Consider the following 20,201-nt stretch of genomic DNA (forward strand, 5'->3'; position numbering starts at 1 on the left):
TTATGGTCTCAAAATCCTATGTCGGTCGGGCTCTAATTGGTATATTGGCTGAAAGTGGTTTGGTTACCACCATAGCAAAACCAATTTAAGGGTAGATGTCTCAATATTTACTCATAGATTTAATTTGATAATTGTATTTTATTTTATTTCTGCAGCATCTCACAAAAATATTTGGGATATCTCATTATTAATACAAGATTACCAGAACTAAACCAGAATTCAAAATGTGCATTTTATTCTTATTTCTCTTTATCATCTTATTGCTTTAATTTAATTTTCTTATTCTGTTCATTTTGTAGATTTGATTTTCTTACATATCCTTTTTATGTGAATCTTTGTGTACAAGTATCTCTGCGTGTCTTTTCCTGTTTCTCTGCCCTACATAAAAGCGGTTTTACCCATGTACTCATTGTAAACCAACCACCCACCCACCCTCAATGTGTAGAAATGAGGAAACTAACAACAAGCAAACCCCCATGACCCAATTCAACCCTTCACTAAGGGCAATGACGGTTTGATCAATGTTTGGGAGCTTGGCTCAGTAAAATTCTTTAGAATGAGTGATCTATCATGGCATTTCTCACACAGGAAAACAGAGCCAGCTACAAACCTCACACAAACACAAACACCTTTTCAAGTGGAGAGAATGCTCACCTCTCCCACGAACACAATGATGACGCAATCAAGCTTCTCCTCTGCTGAGAGTTTATCGATGAGAGAATGCAGCGTTTCTGACAGGTATGATTTCACTTTCCGTTTCACGGTTGGGATGCCCATCACCATGGAAACTGTGTGGGACAGAGAACAAAAACTCAATTTAAGTCTCATAAAGTCAAATTACCAGCATTTAATACTGTCATTGCTGAGCCAAACTATTGACAAACTATTATAAAAAATGTGAAATAAGTTTATTTATTACAATAAATTTTTGACACTGGTTTTGATTGAGGATCTGTGTGTCTGGAGGGATCAAATCTAAAATAATAAGGCGAGACCATAGTGGCACAGAAGTAAAGCCTAGAAATAAAAGACGCATATGGAAGCGCCAAGGGCAAATGCATTACTTTATTCTGTTATAATGAATCTCGGAGCATCATGGAGACAATTAAATTCTGGCTTCTATTAAATGAAAAAAAAAGATCATGAGTAAGCAAGATGGACAAATTGAAATGGCTAAATCTAATGAAAACATATCCCGTAACATTAACATATCCCCCATATATTAACATATTAACATTTGATGCTACATATACTTCTTTTCCTGTCAAAATGCATTTATTTCCTTTTTACGAAAAAAAACAACAAAAATGTAACAACATATTTTTACAAACATATTCCAAAGAAAGCTTTCCACAGAAAAAGATGGAAATGCACAAAAGTACCCCCAATTCAAGAAAGATTAAACATTTTACAAAGTCTATGTGGAACTAATTGAAAGAACTGGTACACCATAGGTTGAGCATTCATTACAATGCACATTTAAATCTCTTTAACCCTCATGTTCCATAATATTAATCTGCCGCCAGGCTGCAGCTATCCACTTTGAATATGGAATGCACATGATTTGCATCAGGGTTTCAAGAGCTGCTTTGAACTCGACATTAAAAGTGCTGCAGACATTGGTCATGTCCAGACATGGGTCATGACAGATATAGTAAGTTTCCGTACACAGCTGTCTTGTTCTGCTTTGAGCACTGGCAGTGAACATATAATGATACTTCATCTGTAATCTCCGGTAATCAACAGCTGAAGCTTCGAAATCTCCACAGCAAAGGATACAAAGTTGAAATGATATGAACTTTGAGTGAAGCATTGGCAGAGCTTGCTTCCATGGGAGAACTCCAACAAGCTGCGCAGCAGTCCCTCATCAGTGCCATTTATCGTGTGCTTGGATTATAAGGCTTGACGTGCTTCTGTGGTAAAATTCTGAATTACAAAGGATGCAAAGTACTTTATTTTTGTCATAAGTCCCATCTGGTTTGCTTTGCAAGAGGTCCTTTTACCATCACTTGCTACATGGAATTGCTGTTGTTTTACTTGTGTGCACTAGAGGTGTGAATTCACTGAATTTACAGGCCTCACGATTCGATTACAATTCAAAGGATAATGATTAGATTACAAAATGATACTCGATGCATCTTGCCTTTCAAATATTATTATTATTATTGTATTTTTTTTTTAATTAGTTGCTGGTACAGAATGGCTACATGAGATATATATACATGAGATATACACTCACCTAAAGGATTATTAGTAACACCATACTAATACTGTGTTTGACCCCCTTTCGCCTTCAGAACTGCCTTAATTCTACGTGGCATTGATTCAACAAGGTGCTGAAAGCATTCTTTAGAAATGTTGGCCCATATTGATAGGATAGCATCTTGCAGTTGATGGAGATTTGTGGGATGCACATCCAGGGCACGAAGCTCCCATTCCACCAGATCCCAAAGATGCTCTATTGGGTTGAGATCTGGTGACTGTGGGGGCCATTTTAGTACAGTGAACTCATTGTCATGTTCAAGAAACCAATTTGAAATGATTCGAGCTTTGTGACATGGTGCATTATCCTGCTGGAAGTAGCCATCAGAGGATGGGTACATGGTGGCCATAAAGGGATGGACATGGTCAGAAACAATGCTCAGGTAGGCCGTGGCATTTAAACGATGCCCAATTGGCACTAAGGGGCCTAAAGTGTGCCAAGAAAACATCCTCCACACCATTACACCACCAGCCTGCACAGTGGTAACAAGGGATGATGGATCCATGTTCACATTCTGTTTATGCCAAATTCTGACTCTACCATCTGAATGTCTCAACAGAAATCGAGACTCATCAGACCAGGCAACATTTTTCTAGTCTTCAACTGTCCAATTTTGGTGAGCTCTTGCAAATTGTAGCCTCTTTTTCCTATTTGTAGTGGAGATGAGTGGTACCCGGTGGGGTCTTCTGCTGTTGTAGCCCATCCGCCTCAAGGTTGTGCATGTTGTGGCTTCACAAATGCTTTGCTGCATATCTCGGTTGTAACGAGTGGTTATTTCAGGCAAAGTTGCTCTTCTATCTGCTTGAATCAGTCGGCCCATTCTCCTCTGACCTCTAGCATCAACAAGGCATTTTCAGCCTACAGGACTGCCGCATACTGGATGTTTTTCCTTTTCACACCATTCTTTGTAAACCCTAGAAATGGTTGTGCGTGAAAATCCCAGTAACTGAGCAGATTGTGAAATACTCAGACCGCCCGCCTGGCACCAACAACCATGCCACGCTCAAAATTGCTTAAATCACCTTTCTTTCCCATTCTGACATTCAGTTTGGAGTTCAGGAGATTGTCTTGACCAGGACCACACCCCTAAATGCATTGAAGCAACTGCCATGTGATTGGTTGATTAGATAATTGCATTAATGAGAAATTGAACAGGTGTTCCTAATAATCCTTTAGGTGAGTGTATATATATATATATATATATATATATATATATATATATATATATATATATGGAAAAATTAAGAAACCACTGCAAAATTACCAGTTTCTCTGGATTTACTATTTATAGGTATGTGTGTGAGTAAAATGAATATTATTAATTTATTCTATAAAGTACTGACAACATTTCTCCCAAATTCCAAATAATGCTCATTTAGAGCATTTATTTGCAGAAAAAGCACCCCCAGATCCTCCACCAAATTTAACAGTGGGTGCGAGACACTGTGGCTTGAACATACCTTGTATCAGGTATATTCAGGTCTCCATCTAACCACTAGATGACCAGATTGAGGATCGGTGATGATCAGGGGGTGCTTCAGCCAGGCTGGAATCAGGCAGATTCATCTTTGTGAAGGACGCATAAATCAAGCCACGTACAAGGTTATCCTGGAAGAAAACTTGCTTCCTTCTCTGACAATGTTCCCCAACTCCAGCAGGACAATTCTCCATGCCACACAGCCAGGTCAAATCAAGATGTGGATGGAGGACCACCGCATCAAGACCCTGTCATGACCAGCCCAATCTCCAGACCCGAACCCCATTGAAAACCTCTGGATTGTGATCAAGAGGAAGATTGATGTAACAAGCCATCAAACAAAGCAGAGCTGCTTGAATTTTTGCACCAGGAGTGGCATAAAGTCACCCAACAGCAATGTGAAAGCATGCCACGATGCATGAAAGCTGGTTATTCCACCAAATATTGATTTCGGAACCTTCCTAAGTATAAATATTAGTATTGTTTTTTTTTTTTTTTAAATGAATACAAACTTCTTTTCTTTGAATTATTGGAGGTCTGAAAACACTGCATCTTTACAGTTATTTTAACCAGTTGTCATTTTCTGCAAATAAATGCTCTAAATGACAATATTTTTATTTGGAATTTGGGAGAAATGTTATCAGAATCTGATGCTGAATCATCTCCACATGATAAAGGCAACCAAAAATCAAGTCAGTGATATGCATGCCTACTCCAAAATAAATCAAGCAAGCTGACAAAATGTCAGCAACAGACAGGAGCACTTTTCATATGAGCACTGAGGTTGAACTGGGGTGTATGTGTGTGCGTGTGTGTGTGCATTGCGTGTGTTATACAGTGAGCTGATTTGAGTGGCAGGCTGACAGATCTGTCACACTTCATCAGCACCAAACAGAAGATAATAAAATATGTCCCCATTTTGCACTGCTTCCCACTGCAAGGCAGGAGAAACGTGTTTGATACGAAACACCACGTGGTGAAGGAGTAAAGAAGGTTGAAGATCAAAGACAGAAAGGGAGAGAGCACTTAAAAGGGGAAGCCTAGCAGACAGAAAGACAAAGCACCTGAGAGACTGAACAAAAAAGTGAAAGGCACAAAAAAGTCAACGCAAGTCATCCTCTCCTACGCAACCTCTTCTCTTTCACAAAAGTAGCGTTTGGCCTTCAGGCATTCCGTTACATAATGTAATGTTGAATCCTCGCTCTTCTTTTCTCAGCAGCAGCAGTATACATTCTGTATTCAGCTCTTTGAAACAGAGCCATTCAACGTGCCTTGAGTTTAGACTACGGTAGATTTATATACAGATGGTCTCAAGGGATGTTACAGTGCCTTACTGAAGTGAAAAATTGAGTGCGAGTGTATGTGTGAGACAGTAGGGGTTTTACTGCAACCCTGAACTGTATAAGGCTAGGCGATATATCGTATATTATACAATAGTTAGTTCCGGTCCTCGAATCTGATTGGATGAGACACTGCAAAAATACTAATTGTTTAAGAATGCTTAAATGTTTGTATCACTCATTTGTGGCATTCTAAACTAAAGTGTAAGAGCAGCGCAGATGTGTTCAAGAGCTATGTGTTTCCTTTAAATTATCCCTTTGATGTTAAATATTTTAGCCAGCAAATGTCATTTTTATGTTTTGAGCCAGTTGACTTGGCAGTTTCTTTGAAGTCAACAGCACTATCTCTCACTCTTTGATCGCTTAGACTACAGCTTCAGCATTAAAGGGTCATGAAACACTAAACTACATTTTCTGAGACATTACAAGATATGTATGTGTTACATATTCATTAATTAAAATTTTAAGACATAAGTGGTTAATTTAGGGATTTTTTACACTATATTCATATTTCAGGTTTAAAATCAACGTCACGTGATGTGACATGTCCCTGTACTATAGAACAGTGTTTCACAGTGTAACCCCTAAGGGTACGTGGGCATTCCCCAGTGTGTACGTGAGAAGATTTTCAAAGATGTGCAAAACAAATTCAAAATGGGAAAAATATTTCCAAACAATTCATATGTTCAACTTATTTCAATCTCAATATTCATGAAAACATTTACTAAGGTCACTGGAGTGAAATCTCTCGTTTATTTTGTATTTATAGGACAATTTTTTACTTTAGTTTCGTTGTGTATCTTTTATTCACCCTGGCCACTTCCCGCCATTTGACACTTGCTCGCTCCTCCACGGCTGCTTGCCAGATTCACTCACGATTTCAGGTAACAGGCAGCTAGCTTTGAGTAGAAGAAAGACACTAGCTATGGATTATTGGCTGAAAAAATGCACTGTTTCCAGCAGCAACAATGCTAGAGGCAGGTCAAGTGAACATGTGGAGAGAAGAAAGTTGAAAAGACAAAGTAACGTCAATTTCATGAACAGTATGTCCTCTTCAGGTTCACATTCACACCTACGGAGCCACCTCAGCCACTGTGTTTCCTCTGTGTTGATATGCTCTCAAATACAGTGCATCCAGAAAGCGCTTCACTTTTTCCACATTTTGTTATGTTACAGCATTATTACAAAATTGATTAAATTCATTATTTTCATAAAAATTCTACAAACAATACCCCATAATGACAACGTGAAACAAGTTTGTTTGAAATCTTTGAAATTTATTTGCAAAAATAAAAAATGACAAAAAAAAATAAATAAAAATCACATGTACATAAGTATTCACAGCCTTTGCCATGACACGCACATTGGACATGATTTGGAAATGCACACACCTGTCTATGTAAGGTCCCACAGTTAACCAAGCTATGAAGTCCAAGGTATTGTCTGTAGACCTCCGAGACAGGATTGTATTGTGGCACAGATCTGGGGAAGGGAACAGAAAACTTTCTGCAGCATTGAAGGTCCCAATGAGCACAGTGGCCTCCATCATCCATAAATGGAAGAAGTTTGGAACCACCAGGACTCTTCCTAGAGCTGGCCGCCCGGCCAAATGGAGCGATCGGGGGAGAAGGGCCTTAGTCAGGGAGATGACCAAGAACCCGATGGTCACTCTGACAGAGCTCCAGCATTTCTCTGTGGAGAGAGGAGAACCTTTCAGAAGAATAACCATCTCTGCAGCACTCCACCAATCAGGCCTGTATGGTAGAGTGGCCAGACGGAAGCCACTCCTCAGTAAAAGGCACATGACAGCCCACCTGGAGTTTTCCAAAAGGCACCTGAAGGACTCTTAGACCATGAGAAACAAAATTCTCTGGTCTGATGAAACAAATATTGAACTCTTTGGCCTGAATGGCAAGCGTCATGTCTGGAGGAAACCAGGCACCGCTCATCACCTGGCCAATACCATCCCTACAGTGAAGCATGGTGGTGGCAGCATCATGCTGTGGGGGTGTTTTTCAGCGGCAGGAACTGGGAGACTAGTCAGGATCGAGGGAAAGATGAATGCAGCAATGAACAGAGACATCCTTGATGAAAACCTGCTCCAGAGCGCTCTGGATTTCAGACTGGTGAAAAGGTTCATCTTCCAACAGGACAACGACCCTAAGCACACAGCTAGATACAGAAGATAACAAAGGAGTGGCTATGGGACAACTCTGTGAATGTCCTTGAGTGGCCCAGCCAGAGCCCAGACTTGAACCCGATTGAACATCACTGGAGAGATCTGAAAATGGCTTTGCACCGATGCTCCCCTTCCAACCTGATGGAGCTTGAGAGGTGCTGCAAAGAAGAATGGGAGAAATTGCCCAAAAATAGGTGTGCCAAGCTTGTAGCATCATACTCAAAAAGACTTGAGGCTGTAATTGGTGCCAAAGGTGCTTCAACAAAGTATTGAGCAAAGGCTGTGAATACTTATCTACATGTGATTTATTTCATTTTTTATTTGTAATAAATTTGCAAAGTGTGGCATGGGGACATGGTCAGGCTTCAGGGTTCTCTCTCTTCCTCTTATGTCTCGCTCCGCATCACTATAAGAAGACACAGGTGTTAGGGTTAATTACAAACCAGGTGACAAGCCTTACCGCTCTCTCTCTCTCTCCCGCAGACCGACACATGACCACGTCCCCACGCCACACAAAGATTTCAAACAAACTAATTTCACATTGTCATTATGAGGTATTGTTTGTACAATTTTTAGAAAAATTATTAATTTAATCAATTTTGGAATAAAGCTGTAACATAACGAAATGTGGAAAAAGTGAAGCGCTATGAATACTTTCCGGATGCACTGTAATAGCATGAAACCAGCCCATTCACAACGGTACCTCACTACCAAGCATCTTTCCTGCATGGGTAACACAGACAAGTTTTTCTATAGAAAGCTGTCAGAATTTAATGGAAGTCAAGAGAAATTAAAGATACCGCAGTTGATACTGCAACTGCAGTATCAACAGCATTGGAAGCCTCATATGCTGTGTCGCTACTTGTGGCTAAGTCTTGGATCTGTATTGGAAATCCCGTACTCGTGTGTGCACGGATGGTGTGGTGAAACTGGCCAGCAAGAGAATGAGTCCTGAGTTGCATGATGTTTTGAATGACGCAGTGAAAGTGATTAACTTTATCGAGTCCAGGCCTCTGAATCACAGATTGTTTGACAGGCTCTGTCATGACAGTGGGACTGAGCACCAGCAGCTACTGCTTCACACTGACGTACGTTGGCTATCGAGAATGAAAACACTACATAGGATATTGAGCTGCATGATGAAGTAAGTGCTTTTCTATCAGAGCACTCGCACCTCTACATATTTATGTGAAGTGACATTTTCATCTATGACGATAATCAAGACCAAGCACAGGAATAGAATCAACTTGGAGAAAAGCCTGATAACTGCTGTTGCCACACTGTCCCCGAGACTGACAAAGATTATGAGTGAGAGACAGGGTCAAGTTTCTCATTGATTGGCGAGTCCTCATGTGTCATACACAAGGCTATACATATGGGTCATATTGAGAGTTGGCTGCAACAATATGTATAAAATTTGATCTTTGTTTTTGTATAACTGGTCTGGACTCTTGAAGACTGATAAATGTACAAGTATTATTATAGTAATATATTATCTTTATTCACAGGTAAATGACAGACAGACAAATAATACTGATATTAAACCTAATTTAGTCAAATTTACACTTAATATAGGAATCACACCGGTCACACATGTGGTTACTTCAGGCAGGTGAAAGTGTTTTTGGGGTACAGTGCCTCAAAGTTTGGGAACTACTGCTATAGAGCATTCTTGTGTCATCAGTGTCTCATAATTATTAATGTGACTGTGTAGCCTTATCCTAGGAGAACCTCATGATTATTCATTAAACCACATGAACAACACTTCAAACTGGATAGTCAACCGGGATCAATTAACCTGTGCTGAAACAGGGGTGTTGTGATACTTAAAGGGAAAAAACAGATGGCATCCAACATATTTAGTTAGACTTTAACTTTGCCAGATATACAAATCATACAATTCGTCATACTTGATATTAAGTGAGCGCAGACTGCCCCACTCTTTCTTCCCTGCCCAGCCCCACCCACTAGGGGAGGGAGGGGCCCTTGATCTCACAGCTATCCATGCCCAGTTGAATTGCATTTTTCAAAATGGATGAGAGGCAGACTTGAGCTGAAAGAGGGGTGTTTCATGACCCTTTAAGGCTTATCACACCTGAGACACAACTGACGCTGAGTTTCCATGTTGGGAGGAGATGTAAACATTCAACATGGTGGAGGGGAGTACGGTTTCTACAGCATAGTGAATGACTCTTGCGAACAGGATACCTTAGTCTTTCATAATTTTATTTATTTACTTGTTCACTGAATTGTTGCATAAAAGCAATACACACTAACATCTTGCTGCATTTCCTAATATCAAGCATGGCTGTGATTCGGCCACAGGCCGAGTGATTTCGGGCTGATGCTTGCTGATATAGGGCCATACAGCACTCTTGGTCGTGAGATAATGCTTTATTCACAATATATTGATAGTGATTTTGCAGGTAATATAAAATTAAGTATTGTAACATTGGAAACATTAAATCCATCTTAAATGTGCTTTTTATCTGGCCATTAAGGTGTTATTAGACTAGTTTCACAATTCTTCTTTGTCTTGCAACTTTCAAGCATGAGAGCATTGACATGTTTTAAAAGTGTCAAGACACGAGGAATCAGATTTTCCTATTGAAAAAGATTTTATACTATTAAAAACATACTGCAAGTTTCAGAACAAAACTTCCTTCCCAGTGCAAAAAAGCATTACTTAAACTAGAGCCCGACCGAAATGGGATTTTTGAGAATGACACGGATACCGATTTTAGATGGGGGAAATCCCTGATTATCGATATGGTGGCCGATATAGTTAATGTTAGAGCTGGAATGAAAACAGACATTTTCTATGTGGATTGTTCACCGATTTTGCAGAAAGCTGCTTTCTTAAACAAATATTTTTATCAAAGAATATTTGACATTATTATTATACATGCTAAACAAATGATAGAAATGACCACTGAGAAAATAAAGAATAAATAAAAATATAATAAATAGCTGCATGTTAAGTATCAGTCAAATGCTGACCACTAAAATAAAGAATAAATAAAATAAATAGCTAAATAAACATCAGTACTGTTAAGTATCAGTCAAATGCTGACCGTTTTAATCCTGCCAGTCAATTAGGGGCAGGTTGTAAAACAAGAAGTACACCTGCCGAGACAGGAGATAAACAGTGGCAGTGGTGTTACACCATATTCTGCAATACAAGTTCAGGGGAAACTTTCAACAGTGGAAAACCAGACTTTTAAATATTAAATTTTATAAATGCAGCAACTGGAATTGTTCGGCTGAAGGTGTAACAAACAGTGAATCCTGAACAAAACTGTTTGGTGAATACATGTTTACACATTAGTTTCCACTCAGCTGTAGGGTATGAAATTAGCTACGTGACTAGCTAGTTAGCTATAAGCTTGTTGTCACAGAAAGTAAAAGATGGACCAGCATTGCATCTCACCAACTAGGTAGCAACATAGTGTGAAATCAACACTAAACAGATACAATCCACCACCACACCGTTGTCTGCTGAGCTGCAAAAAGATGCTCTGCTTACCTTTCAATCTGCTATGTTACTGACTGCACTGACAAATTATAGCTGGCTAAAATAACAAACAGATGTGATAAACATGAGTGACATGGTTGTCAGGGACAGGGTTAACATTATATTAGTTACATTGAAAAGGGTAAATGAAGGGGTCGTTGGGAAATATATACTGGAAAGTTCATAAACAAACTAGTTAGCAATTTACAGAGAAGACACCGCTTAACTACGCCCTGTCTGCAGAGCCACCGTCAGATCAGCTCTGTACACAGTGGAGTCGGAGCGCGCTTTGCTGGATAAATGATGTTATGACACTGTGGCAGGGCGGAGGGTGGGGCTGGGTCAGGATTATACACACCCGGCCCCTTATCAGGCTAATTAAATAAAAAGGCCGATGGCAGACGGTGGTGGGACGAGAGAGAGGTAGTTTACGGACATGTCCGTCATGTGTGTGTTTGTCTTTTGGTTTAAGTTATTCATTAAAATATTATTTACATTGCCAAGCCAGTTCTCGCCTCCTCCTTCCCATTGAACTCCTTTACAGGCACAAATCTAAATCTAAAGCATTGTTTTCTGCATTATGTAAAGAAAAACTTTTCATATCTGCACATATCGGTAAACATATATGGCGATACCGATATATACATATACATATACATATACATATATATACATATACATACATATATATATATATATATATATATATATATATATATATATATATAGGTGAAAGGCTATTATTGGCTGATAATATCGGTCGGGCACTAATTTAAACCAAGCAGCAAAAACGCCTCATTCTCTCCTTCCGTGACTTTGTGACATCACATGTGGTTATCTTTCATTAATGCATGACTGCCTCCACAGCAAGGCATCATAGCACCCTTGGCCCTGACCAAGGTGAAGAGGAAAGTGCTGGACAGATAAGTCTATTATTTCTGCACACAACTTCTTCTGCTCCATTCTACCAGTTCTGCACCTGAAATTAGGAAAGAGTGGCTAAAGTTGAATGGTTCCTGATCACGTCAGTGCAGGAGAATGTGTGTGTGTGGCACATTTCACCATAGATTATGTGAGCTATATCGCACAGCCCTAAGTGTTAAATGTATTCATTCCCTAATGTTCGCTTCTAGCTTAGACCTTTCTTTCTCTCATCTTCAACATCTATTGGGGTGATCGTGGTATAGGGTGCAGAGTCTCTCCGGTCTGGATAGAAGAAGTTGTCCCCAATTACTGATCTATTAATAGCCTCCCCTAAGCCACGATCTCATCGATAGAAAAGGGACCACAGGCTCGGGCATGAGACCACGAGTCCACCACAGTCTTGCCACACTACAGACAGTCTAGGAAACAGGACAATGAGATTACAGTTAGCCAGCAGGGGATGTCCGTCTGTGGATTTGGGGTGGTGGGAGGGATATCATGGGTGGGTTCTGGTGTTCCAAAAACAATGTATTCTCTCGGTTTTTCCCATATGCTCAGAAAAACAAGCTACTTGTGTGACGGGTCAGTCACACAAGGTTTTATTGACATTCTCTAATGTCATTATTGTCATCCAAGGATATCGTCATTCACTACAGGCTGCCCATGCATAAGAGTTTGCTTTTAATAAAGCCATGTAGTCGTTAACATAACTCATCTGTCGTTAACCCACATCCCGCCTGGTACTGTATAGTGCGGAACAATGTGCCATACAAACAAGAACAAAGTAGAGCTCAACACAAAAGAGCACTACAGCTTCAGGCTTATGGTGTCAATTAGCCAGATCAGTCTCAGATGACACACCCGCAGGAAGTTCACTGACCATCTGATACATAATGCACACAACTATGACAAGGACCAAGGAAATATCTAGCAGAAATTTTGCATTGGCATGTTACGGATGTAATTTCAAGTTTTTTTCTCAACATCCTGGATAAGCACACATATGCACCATTGTGAGTAAACAAACCATCTAAACAAAACCAACTAAGCTTCTGTACAGCGTTCCTCATACAAAGTTGTAAACAGCACTGCTCTTCCAGATGTGCCAACACGATAACGTCACACGCGCATACAGCTGCTGACTGGAAACAATGGTTTATAGTTAAAAAACTACTTGAGTACTGAAATTTTTTACACCAAAAGCAATTGTATTCGCTTGAGACATTAATTTAACCACAGGAGTCATACTGTATGGATGACGTTTACGCTGACTGTGTGATTTTTGGAGCTTCAAAAAGGTTTCATCCTAATCCACTTTTCCAACTAGACTTTTTCTAGTTTTCTTCAAATACGCCTTTCCAGGACCTCTTCCTCAGTCTCTAACCTGCCGGGTGCACGGAGCAAGGTAAGTGCTTTGAGTCTTTTCTCAGCACCCAAGTCTCGGGACGCTCTTCTGCCAACCGACGCGCTATTACCTGCTCCCCCTGCCGTATAGTCGTGTCCGGTACATCAAAAGCGATAGTCCTGTTAGTGCCCCTCGCACGGAATTTGGACGCGTGGCTTTCGCTGCCCAAGCAGTCGCGCTGGTCGGCCAGGACCATCAGATGCGGCTACGTGATTAAGATCGCCCGGCTCCCGCCTTGTTTTGGCGGTATTCATTCCACCTCCGTACACAGCGAAAAAGACAGCACTTTACGGGCAGAGATCATGACTCTGCTTCTCAAGGACGTGATAGAACCCGTCCCTCCAGCCGTGATGAAGAAGGGTTTCTACAGCCCTTACTTCATCGTACCCAAAAAAGGTGGTGGGTTGCGACCAATCTTAGACCTGCGAGTTCTCAACTGGGCCCTGCACAAACTCCCATTCAAAATGCTCACGCAGAAACAGATTCTTACCGGTGTTCGACAGCTATATTGGTTCACAGCGGTAGACCTGAAGGACGCATACTTCCACGTCTCCATCTTGCCTCGACACCGACCCTTCCTACGGTTCACGTTCGCAACCAGGCTTATCAGTACAAGGTCCTCCCCTTCGGCATAACCCTGTCCCCTCGCATCTTCATGAAAGTCACAGATGCAGCCCTTGCCCCGCTAAGGGAAGTGGGCATCTGCATACTCAACTACCTCGACGACTTTATCCTGACTCACGCTTGAGAGTTACTCTATGTGCTCACAGGGACCAGGTGCTCAGGCACCTCAGCCGTCTAGGGCTTCAGGTCAACAGGGAAAAGAGCAAGCTCACCCGGTTCAGAGCATCTCTTTCTCGGCTAGACTCAGTTAGACTCAGTCTCAACGACAGCGCATCTCGGCAACACGCACGCAGTCAGTGCTCATGTGCCTCACTCTCTTTGAATCCAGCACGGCAGTTCATCTAAAAAATTCCAGAGGCTCCTGGGGCATATGGCATCCTCAGCCGTGGTCGCGCCGCTTGGGTTGATGCATACGAGACCGCTTCAGCACTGGCTACAGACTCGAGTCCCGAGATGGGCATGGCGCCATGGCACATACCGTGTGACAATAATCCCCTCCTGGAGTCAGAATTTCAACCCATGGACAGACTTCTGCTTTCTGTGGATCGAAGTCCCCTTACAGCAAGTGTCCAGATGTGTCGTGGTCACCACAGACGCCTCTCAACAGGGTTGGGGTGCCGTGTGCAATGGGCACGCTGCCGCTGGCTCCTGAACAAGACCCTGTCTACGTTGGCACATCAACTGTATCTCTTGCCCTGCTGAGGTTTTTCCCGCTAATTTGGGGCAAGCACATCTTGATCTGTTCAGACAGCACCGTGACAGTAGCGTACATAACTCGCCAAGGCGTGCGCTCTCGGCATATGTCACAACTCTGGTCCTCTCTGGTACTCATGACAGACACGCTGGCACACAGCTGGCCCCAGGGGCAGCGCAAGTATGCATTTCCCCCAGTGAGCCTCCTTGCACTGGTGCTGTGCAAGATCAGGGAGGACAAGGAACAGGTCACCTTGGTGGCTCCTTACTGGCCCACCCGGACCTGGTTCTTGGATCTTACGCTCCTTGCGACAGCACCTCCCTGGAAAATTCCCCTGAGGAAGGACCTTCTTTCTCAGGGACGGGGCACCCTCTGGCACCCGCACCCAGACCTCTGGACCTCCACATCTGGCCCCTGGATGGGACACGGAAGATCTAAGTGATCTACCACCTGCAGTCGTAGACACGATCAACCAAGCCAGAGCTCCCCCACCAGGCAACTTTATGCCCTAAAGTGGCACTCGTTTGCAAATTGGTGTTCTTCCCGAGCCGAAGACCCACAGAGATCAGTGCTTTCATTCCAGCAGGAGAGGCTGGAGGGGAGGTTGTCCCCCTCCACCATGAAGGTGTATGTAGCTGCTATCGTGGCCCACCACGATGCAGTAGATGGCAAGTCCTTGGATAAGCACGACTTGATTATCAGGTTCCTTAGAGGTGCCTGGAGACTGAACCCTCCCCGGCCAAGCCTGTTCCCCTCCTGGGATCTCTCAGTGGTCCTCACAGACCTTCAGAGACCCCCTTCGAGCCTCTTGATTCAGTTGAGCTCAAGGCCCTCTCCCTGAAGACGGCCCTCCTGATCGTGTCAGCCTCCATCAAGAGGTTTGGGGACCTGCAGGCGTTCTCTGTCAACAACACTTGCCTGGATGTTGGTCCGGCATATACTCACGTTATCCTGAGGCCGCAACCGGGCTATGTGCCCAAGGTTCCTACGACCCCCTTCAGGGACCAGGTTGTGAACCTGCAAGCACTGAGGCAGACCCAGCCTTTCTTTGCTGTGTCCGGTATGTGCTTTGCATATCTATTTGGACCTTGCAGAGCTATAGATGTTCTGAGAAGCTCTTTGTCTGCTTAGGCGGACAGCGGAAAGGGAACGCCATCTTGAAACAGAGGTTAGCTCACAGGGTCGTTGACGCCATCTCACTGGCCTACCAGACCCAGGCCGTGCCTGCCCCTTGCGGGTCCGAGCACACTCGACAAGAAGTGTAGCATCCTCGTGGGCACTAGGCAACGGCACCTCCCTAGCAGACATCTGCAGAGAAGCAGGCTGGGCAACACCAAATACCTTTGCGAGATTTTACAATCTCAGGGTTGAGTCGGTCTCGTACCGTGTTTTGTCAGTTCCAAGCCGGTAGAAATCGGTAACACGGCACAACCAACTGGGTGTTCTGCTTGTACACAACGCCCTTCATCAAGTTGATCCAGTGCGCCTTCTCTCCCAGGCTAGCCACTAAGCGTCGCTTCCTGGATGTTCTCCTACCTAGCCTTCTGGCCTGCGAATTCAGCGGAGCAATTCGCGTCCAGACCCACTACGAGCCACAGGTGCTCTGTAATGGGGTAAGGCTTCATGGGCTTAGTTCCCTCCTCAGGCAACTCTCCATGATGTATTTTCCGGAGTACGGTCCCCGTCGGAGGACCTGCATCTCCCTTGGGCAGTCCAACTGTCCCCGGTCACCGTGCTTGTAGAGCTCCCCCCTCATTAGACAGGACCTACCACCGCGCTGCTCCCATGTACAGCTTCACAACCCTCACTCCCATTAGCCTGGACAGGATGTGACCTCTGCAGGGTAATTTCCCCCTGAAAGAATAGGACCGGGAAAGACCACCTTCCCTGAAGCATTTCATAGTGCTAAGATAGCCCCAGCCGCTTCACACCCTATGCGAGAGACATAGAAATTGACATAGAAAAGGCCGCAGCTGCCGGGCTTGCTAACATGCTAGTCATGTACCCCTCAGGGTTCTGTATATGACATCTCTTTTGGGGGCGTTGGGGAGGGTTACGTGCAGCCGATACAATTACTTCTAGCACGCATCAGCCTGCTTGCACCTGTCTCAGCAGTTCACGTAACACAGACTAGTTCGTGGCGTTTTTGAATGGGACCCCTTGTGTCACTTCATTCGACACAACTTCGTAACCTCAGTTCCCTGAGGGAGGGAACGAGACGTTGTGTCCCTCCTGCCACAGCACTAGACCTACCACTGTAAACGGCCATGCCTTATTCTCGGCTCCTCAGTGCAAAAACCTGACTGACATTTGCACGCCCGCTTCCCTTTATACCCGTATGTCCGGGGGCGGGACATGCAAATTCTGTCAGTCAATTTCACATTGACCTTTTCTCAAGTTCAGTGGTATGCAAGGCTCCCAAGGAAGACCCCTTGTGTCACTTCATTCGACAAAAAGTCTCGTTCCCTCCCTCAGGGAATGGAGGTTATGACAGTAACCATGACGTTAAGTCATTCCCATTCCTGTGGCTTCTACCTTTTATTACGTTCATGTCCCCAGAACTGTCCTCTTTGTAACCCTCAATGGACCCAGGAGGGCTTTATTTCTCTGAGAATCTGATGGACCTGCTGTGGGATTTTGGAGAGACAAAAGGTCTTCAGGGCCCCACTCAGGGCTGCTGGCAACAGCTTCATCTCAGACACACTGACTGGGCCATGACAGCCCACGAATAACAAGCGTGTAACACAATACGACAAGCAGGGATGCAGCAGACAGCAACACCCCACTGTTTGGGTGATAATGGGAAGAATGAAGGATGAAAAACAAACCTTACATGAATACTTAGAGGTGTCACAAGGCCAGAGCAGTGATTACATCAGTCTGACAAACTAAGCTCAAGGACAGTGGCAGGACTTAAAAAGTAGCCCATTTAAATAATTAAACAATGTTGATTTTGTCAGTTTCAAAGGGCATCATATAGTCCAGACTGAAAATTGTATTTGTAAAAAAAAAAAAAAATGCTATTTCGGAAGATTTATCTGAGATTTTGTAAGATATATCATGATTAGGATATACTGTGGATGGTTGGAACTAGGGCTGGGCAATATGACGACATATACAGTGCGAAATATATATTTCACAAGAAATATGTCTTCTGAATGGAGATTTTGCTATACTGTTTATAGGTTTGCAGGACTGCTTAACATTACTGGCATTTTATATACAATAACATTGAGAAATGCAGACTAGGAATCATCCCAGTCTAGTCAAAATTAGGTAAACATTGCTATTAGCTTGTAAGTTTATTTGTACAGTGTTGCAATATCTGCACATACATTTTAAGTTAGAAGTTTACATACACCTTAGTAAATATATTAAAAATTTTTCACAAGATGTAATATAAGTCTTGATATACCTTGTTGCAAATGCATCTTTTTGGGTGGAATCAAAAACACTCTTTTATTATGTATATTTAAATGCAAATGAGCTGCTGCTCCCTGTCCCCGACATAGCTCTGGTCTCCATGAATACAATCAGAGACAATGGTAACTTTAGCTGCACTAGCCGTGGAATCAGCTAACAAGCACATTCAGAAAGGAGATTTGAAAACATTCACAAAATATAAAGTGTGATACTTACATCTTCAGGATATAAAGCTGGAACACGAAGAGTTGGTACTGATTCCATGCTTGAGAATAAAACATTTTGAAAATGCTTTATATTGACACTCATTCACAAAGAAGTCCGGTGTAAAATGATTTGCACAAACATACACAAATTTTTGTATGTTTTGGGATACATTTCCTTCAAAAACAAAACTTGTCCACTGTGTCTTCAGTGGCTCTAATGCCGGGAGTACATGAAGACTCTTATGTTCACTTTTACACCCAACAACAGAACTAATTCCTTATTAAAACTAAACTAATTAAAACTAATTCCTGTCTCAACACTTCTCACTCTATCTGCTCCAGCGTGGAAAAAAATGCCGGACTGCATGTAGCTCACTCAGAGGAGGATCTATGAAAATAGCATGGAGTCCGTCACCAGTCGTGGGCGAGGCCTACTCTAACGTGACGTCATGTTAGAGCGGAAACAAAAAACATTCATTTTGACACAGTGTTTTTGATTAATAAAAATAGAAGAAAGAGGAGTGGGTGGACTTTTTAACATTGTAGGGTGGTTGTGCCGACTCACATTTATGTACAAACACCATGTAAAAGAGAATTTTGCATAATAGGTCCCCTTTAAGTCAGTTAGGAAATAAAACATAGATTATAAAAAAAAATGTGTGTGTGTGTGAGACACAATTTTTTTTATTTTATTTTAATAATCTATGTTTTATTTCCTAACTGACTTAAATTACTAGCTAGAAGCATTTTCATTATGATTAAAACCGATGGAATGAATGGATTTACAATTAATTGTTTCACTCACCTCCGGTACGTCCCTGGCCCACCTGTACAGCAGGATGTAGGCTGCCATCATTATTGAGCAGGTGAGGCAGGTGGTGGTAGATATTTGGCACCTGGAGGGGCTTCCTGTGAGCCAACTCCTTCAACAACTTCTGTGTCTCATCTGTAAGAAAGCACAGTAACATTAAATCACAGGATACACCGTGGTTCAAGCAAATGGCCAAAATTTCTTCAGATATGAGTGTTAAAAGTAAAATTCACATTTCAGATCCAAAACTCCACTAATGTGCCATCAACTGCCTGAAGTTGAAGCAGAACAGTTTAACCTCAAATGCCATTTTCCATTTTAATAAGCTTCCTTTGAAAACAAACAGGAAAATACAATACTGCGTTGAAATACATATTGATAACTCTTGCTTGGAAGCAGACGAGGGTGGTTTAAATAGTCTAAAAATCAAACGCAAACCATGCTGAAGGAACAGCTGCATAATCAATTCTAAGATTACTATTTCTTGGCACTTGCTAATGAACACGTATTTGCCCCAAATTACTTCTTGGTTGGGATGTGAGTGACATTTTGTCATGTCTTCAAACCAAAAATGTTCAACAATTTATCAATCTCAGCCAAAGAGAAAATTGTAAACAATTTCTCAGAAACACAAACACACTAAGCATATGCTGAATAAGGGTGATAACGTGTTTGTAACAAAAAATTCTGTCGTATTTGGTTGCTGAAAGCTTTGTCAAAACTGAATAAATGAGGGGAGCAGTAGATTTTGGGAATGGCTTGTTCAAACTTTGTGGAATAAAAATGTTACTTTAATGAATGAAAGATAAAAATGAGCAATGCTGGCAGACAATTCTTTTGGTGTACATGTAAACTTCATCCAATCACCTGAAAAGTTGGCGAGAGCATCTTTGCTGCCGTTGGTCTCTGCAATGGCCCGTCTGAACTGTTCGAGGATGGCGTTGAGCTCAGAGGATCGCTGCAGGGTCCGGTGCTCTGCCACTCGCAGCCGCTCACGCAGGGCATGAAACTCCCTCTGATAGGCTACCAACTTTTCTACAAAAAGGAGAAAAGGAGAGTTTGACAAAGAGAGGCAAGTTATTAATGGAATTTATATAGTGCAATTACAATCTTTCAACATCATGCAAGTGTGTAAAAAATAAAATTCTGAAAATACACTTAAAACCGAATTCATCCTCCAGAATGTCACATACTATCAAAATGCATCTGCTATCCTAGTAGTTCTCAAAATTTTAGCCAAGATCTATTTCCTGTCTCTCGCAAATACCCCCCCCCCCTTAAAAGAAAAAAAAGGGGGGAGGGGGGTACAAAATAAAATGTTGATTATGGGGGATAATGGGG

The 20,201-nt window shown here is 42.3% G+C and overlaps 1 protein-coding gene across 1 annotated transcript in view; it reads right to left on the reverse strand.

The window, feature by feature from the left end:
• The window catches only part of LOC127658993 (alpha-1,3-mannosyl-glycoprotein 4-beta-N-acetylglucosaminyltransferase A-like), a 71,979-nt gene that overhangs the window by 21,555 nt on the left and 30,223 nt on the right, over positions 1-20,201 (reverse strand). The window contains exons 3-5 of the mRNA XM_052148592.1: positions 19,728-19,895; positions 18,855-18,995; positions 655-788 (exon numbers count right to left, since the gene is read on the reverse strand). Coding sequence (XP_052004552.1) covers positions 655-788; positions 18,855-18,995; positions 19,728-19,895 — 443 coding nt within the window. The remainder of the gene's footprint in view (positions 1-654; positions 789-18,854; positions 18,996-19,727; positions 19,896-20,201) is intronic.

This window comes from Xyrauchen texanus, chromosome 18 (assembly GCF_025860055.1).
Source record: "Xyrauchen texanus isolate HMW12.3.18 chromosome 18, RBS_HiC_50CHRs, whole genome shotgun sequence".
Lineage (NCBI taxonomy): Eukaryota > Metazoa > Chordata > Actinopteri > Cypriniformes > Catostomidae > Xyrauchen > Xyrauchen texanus.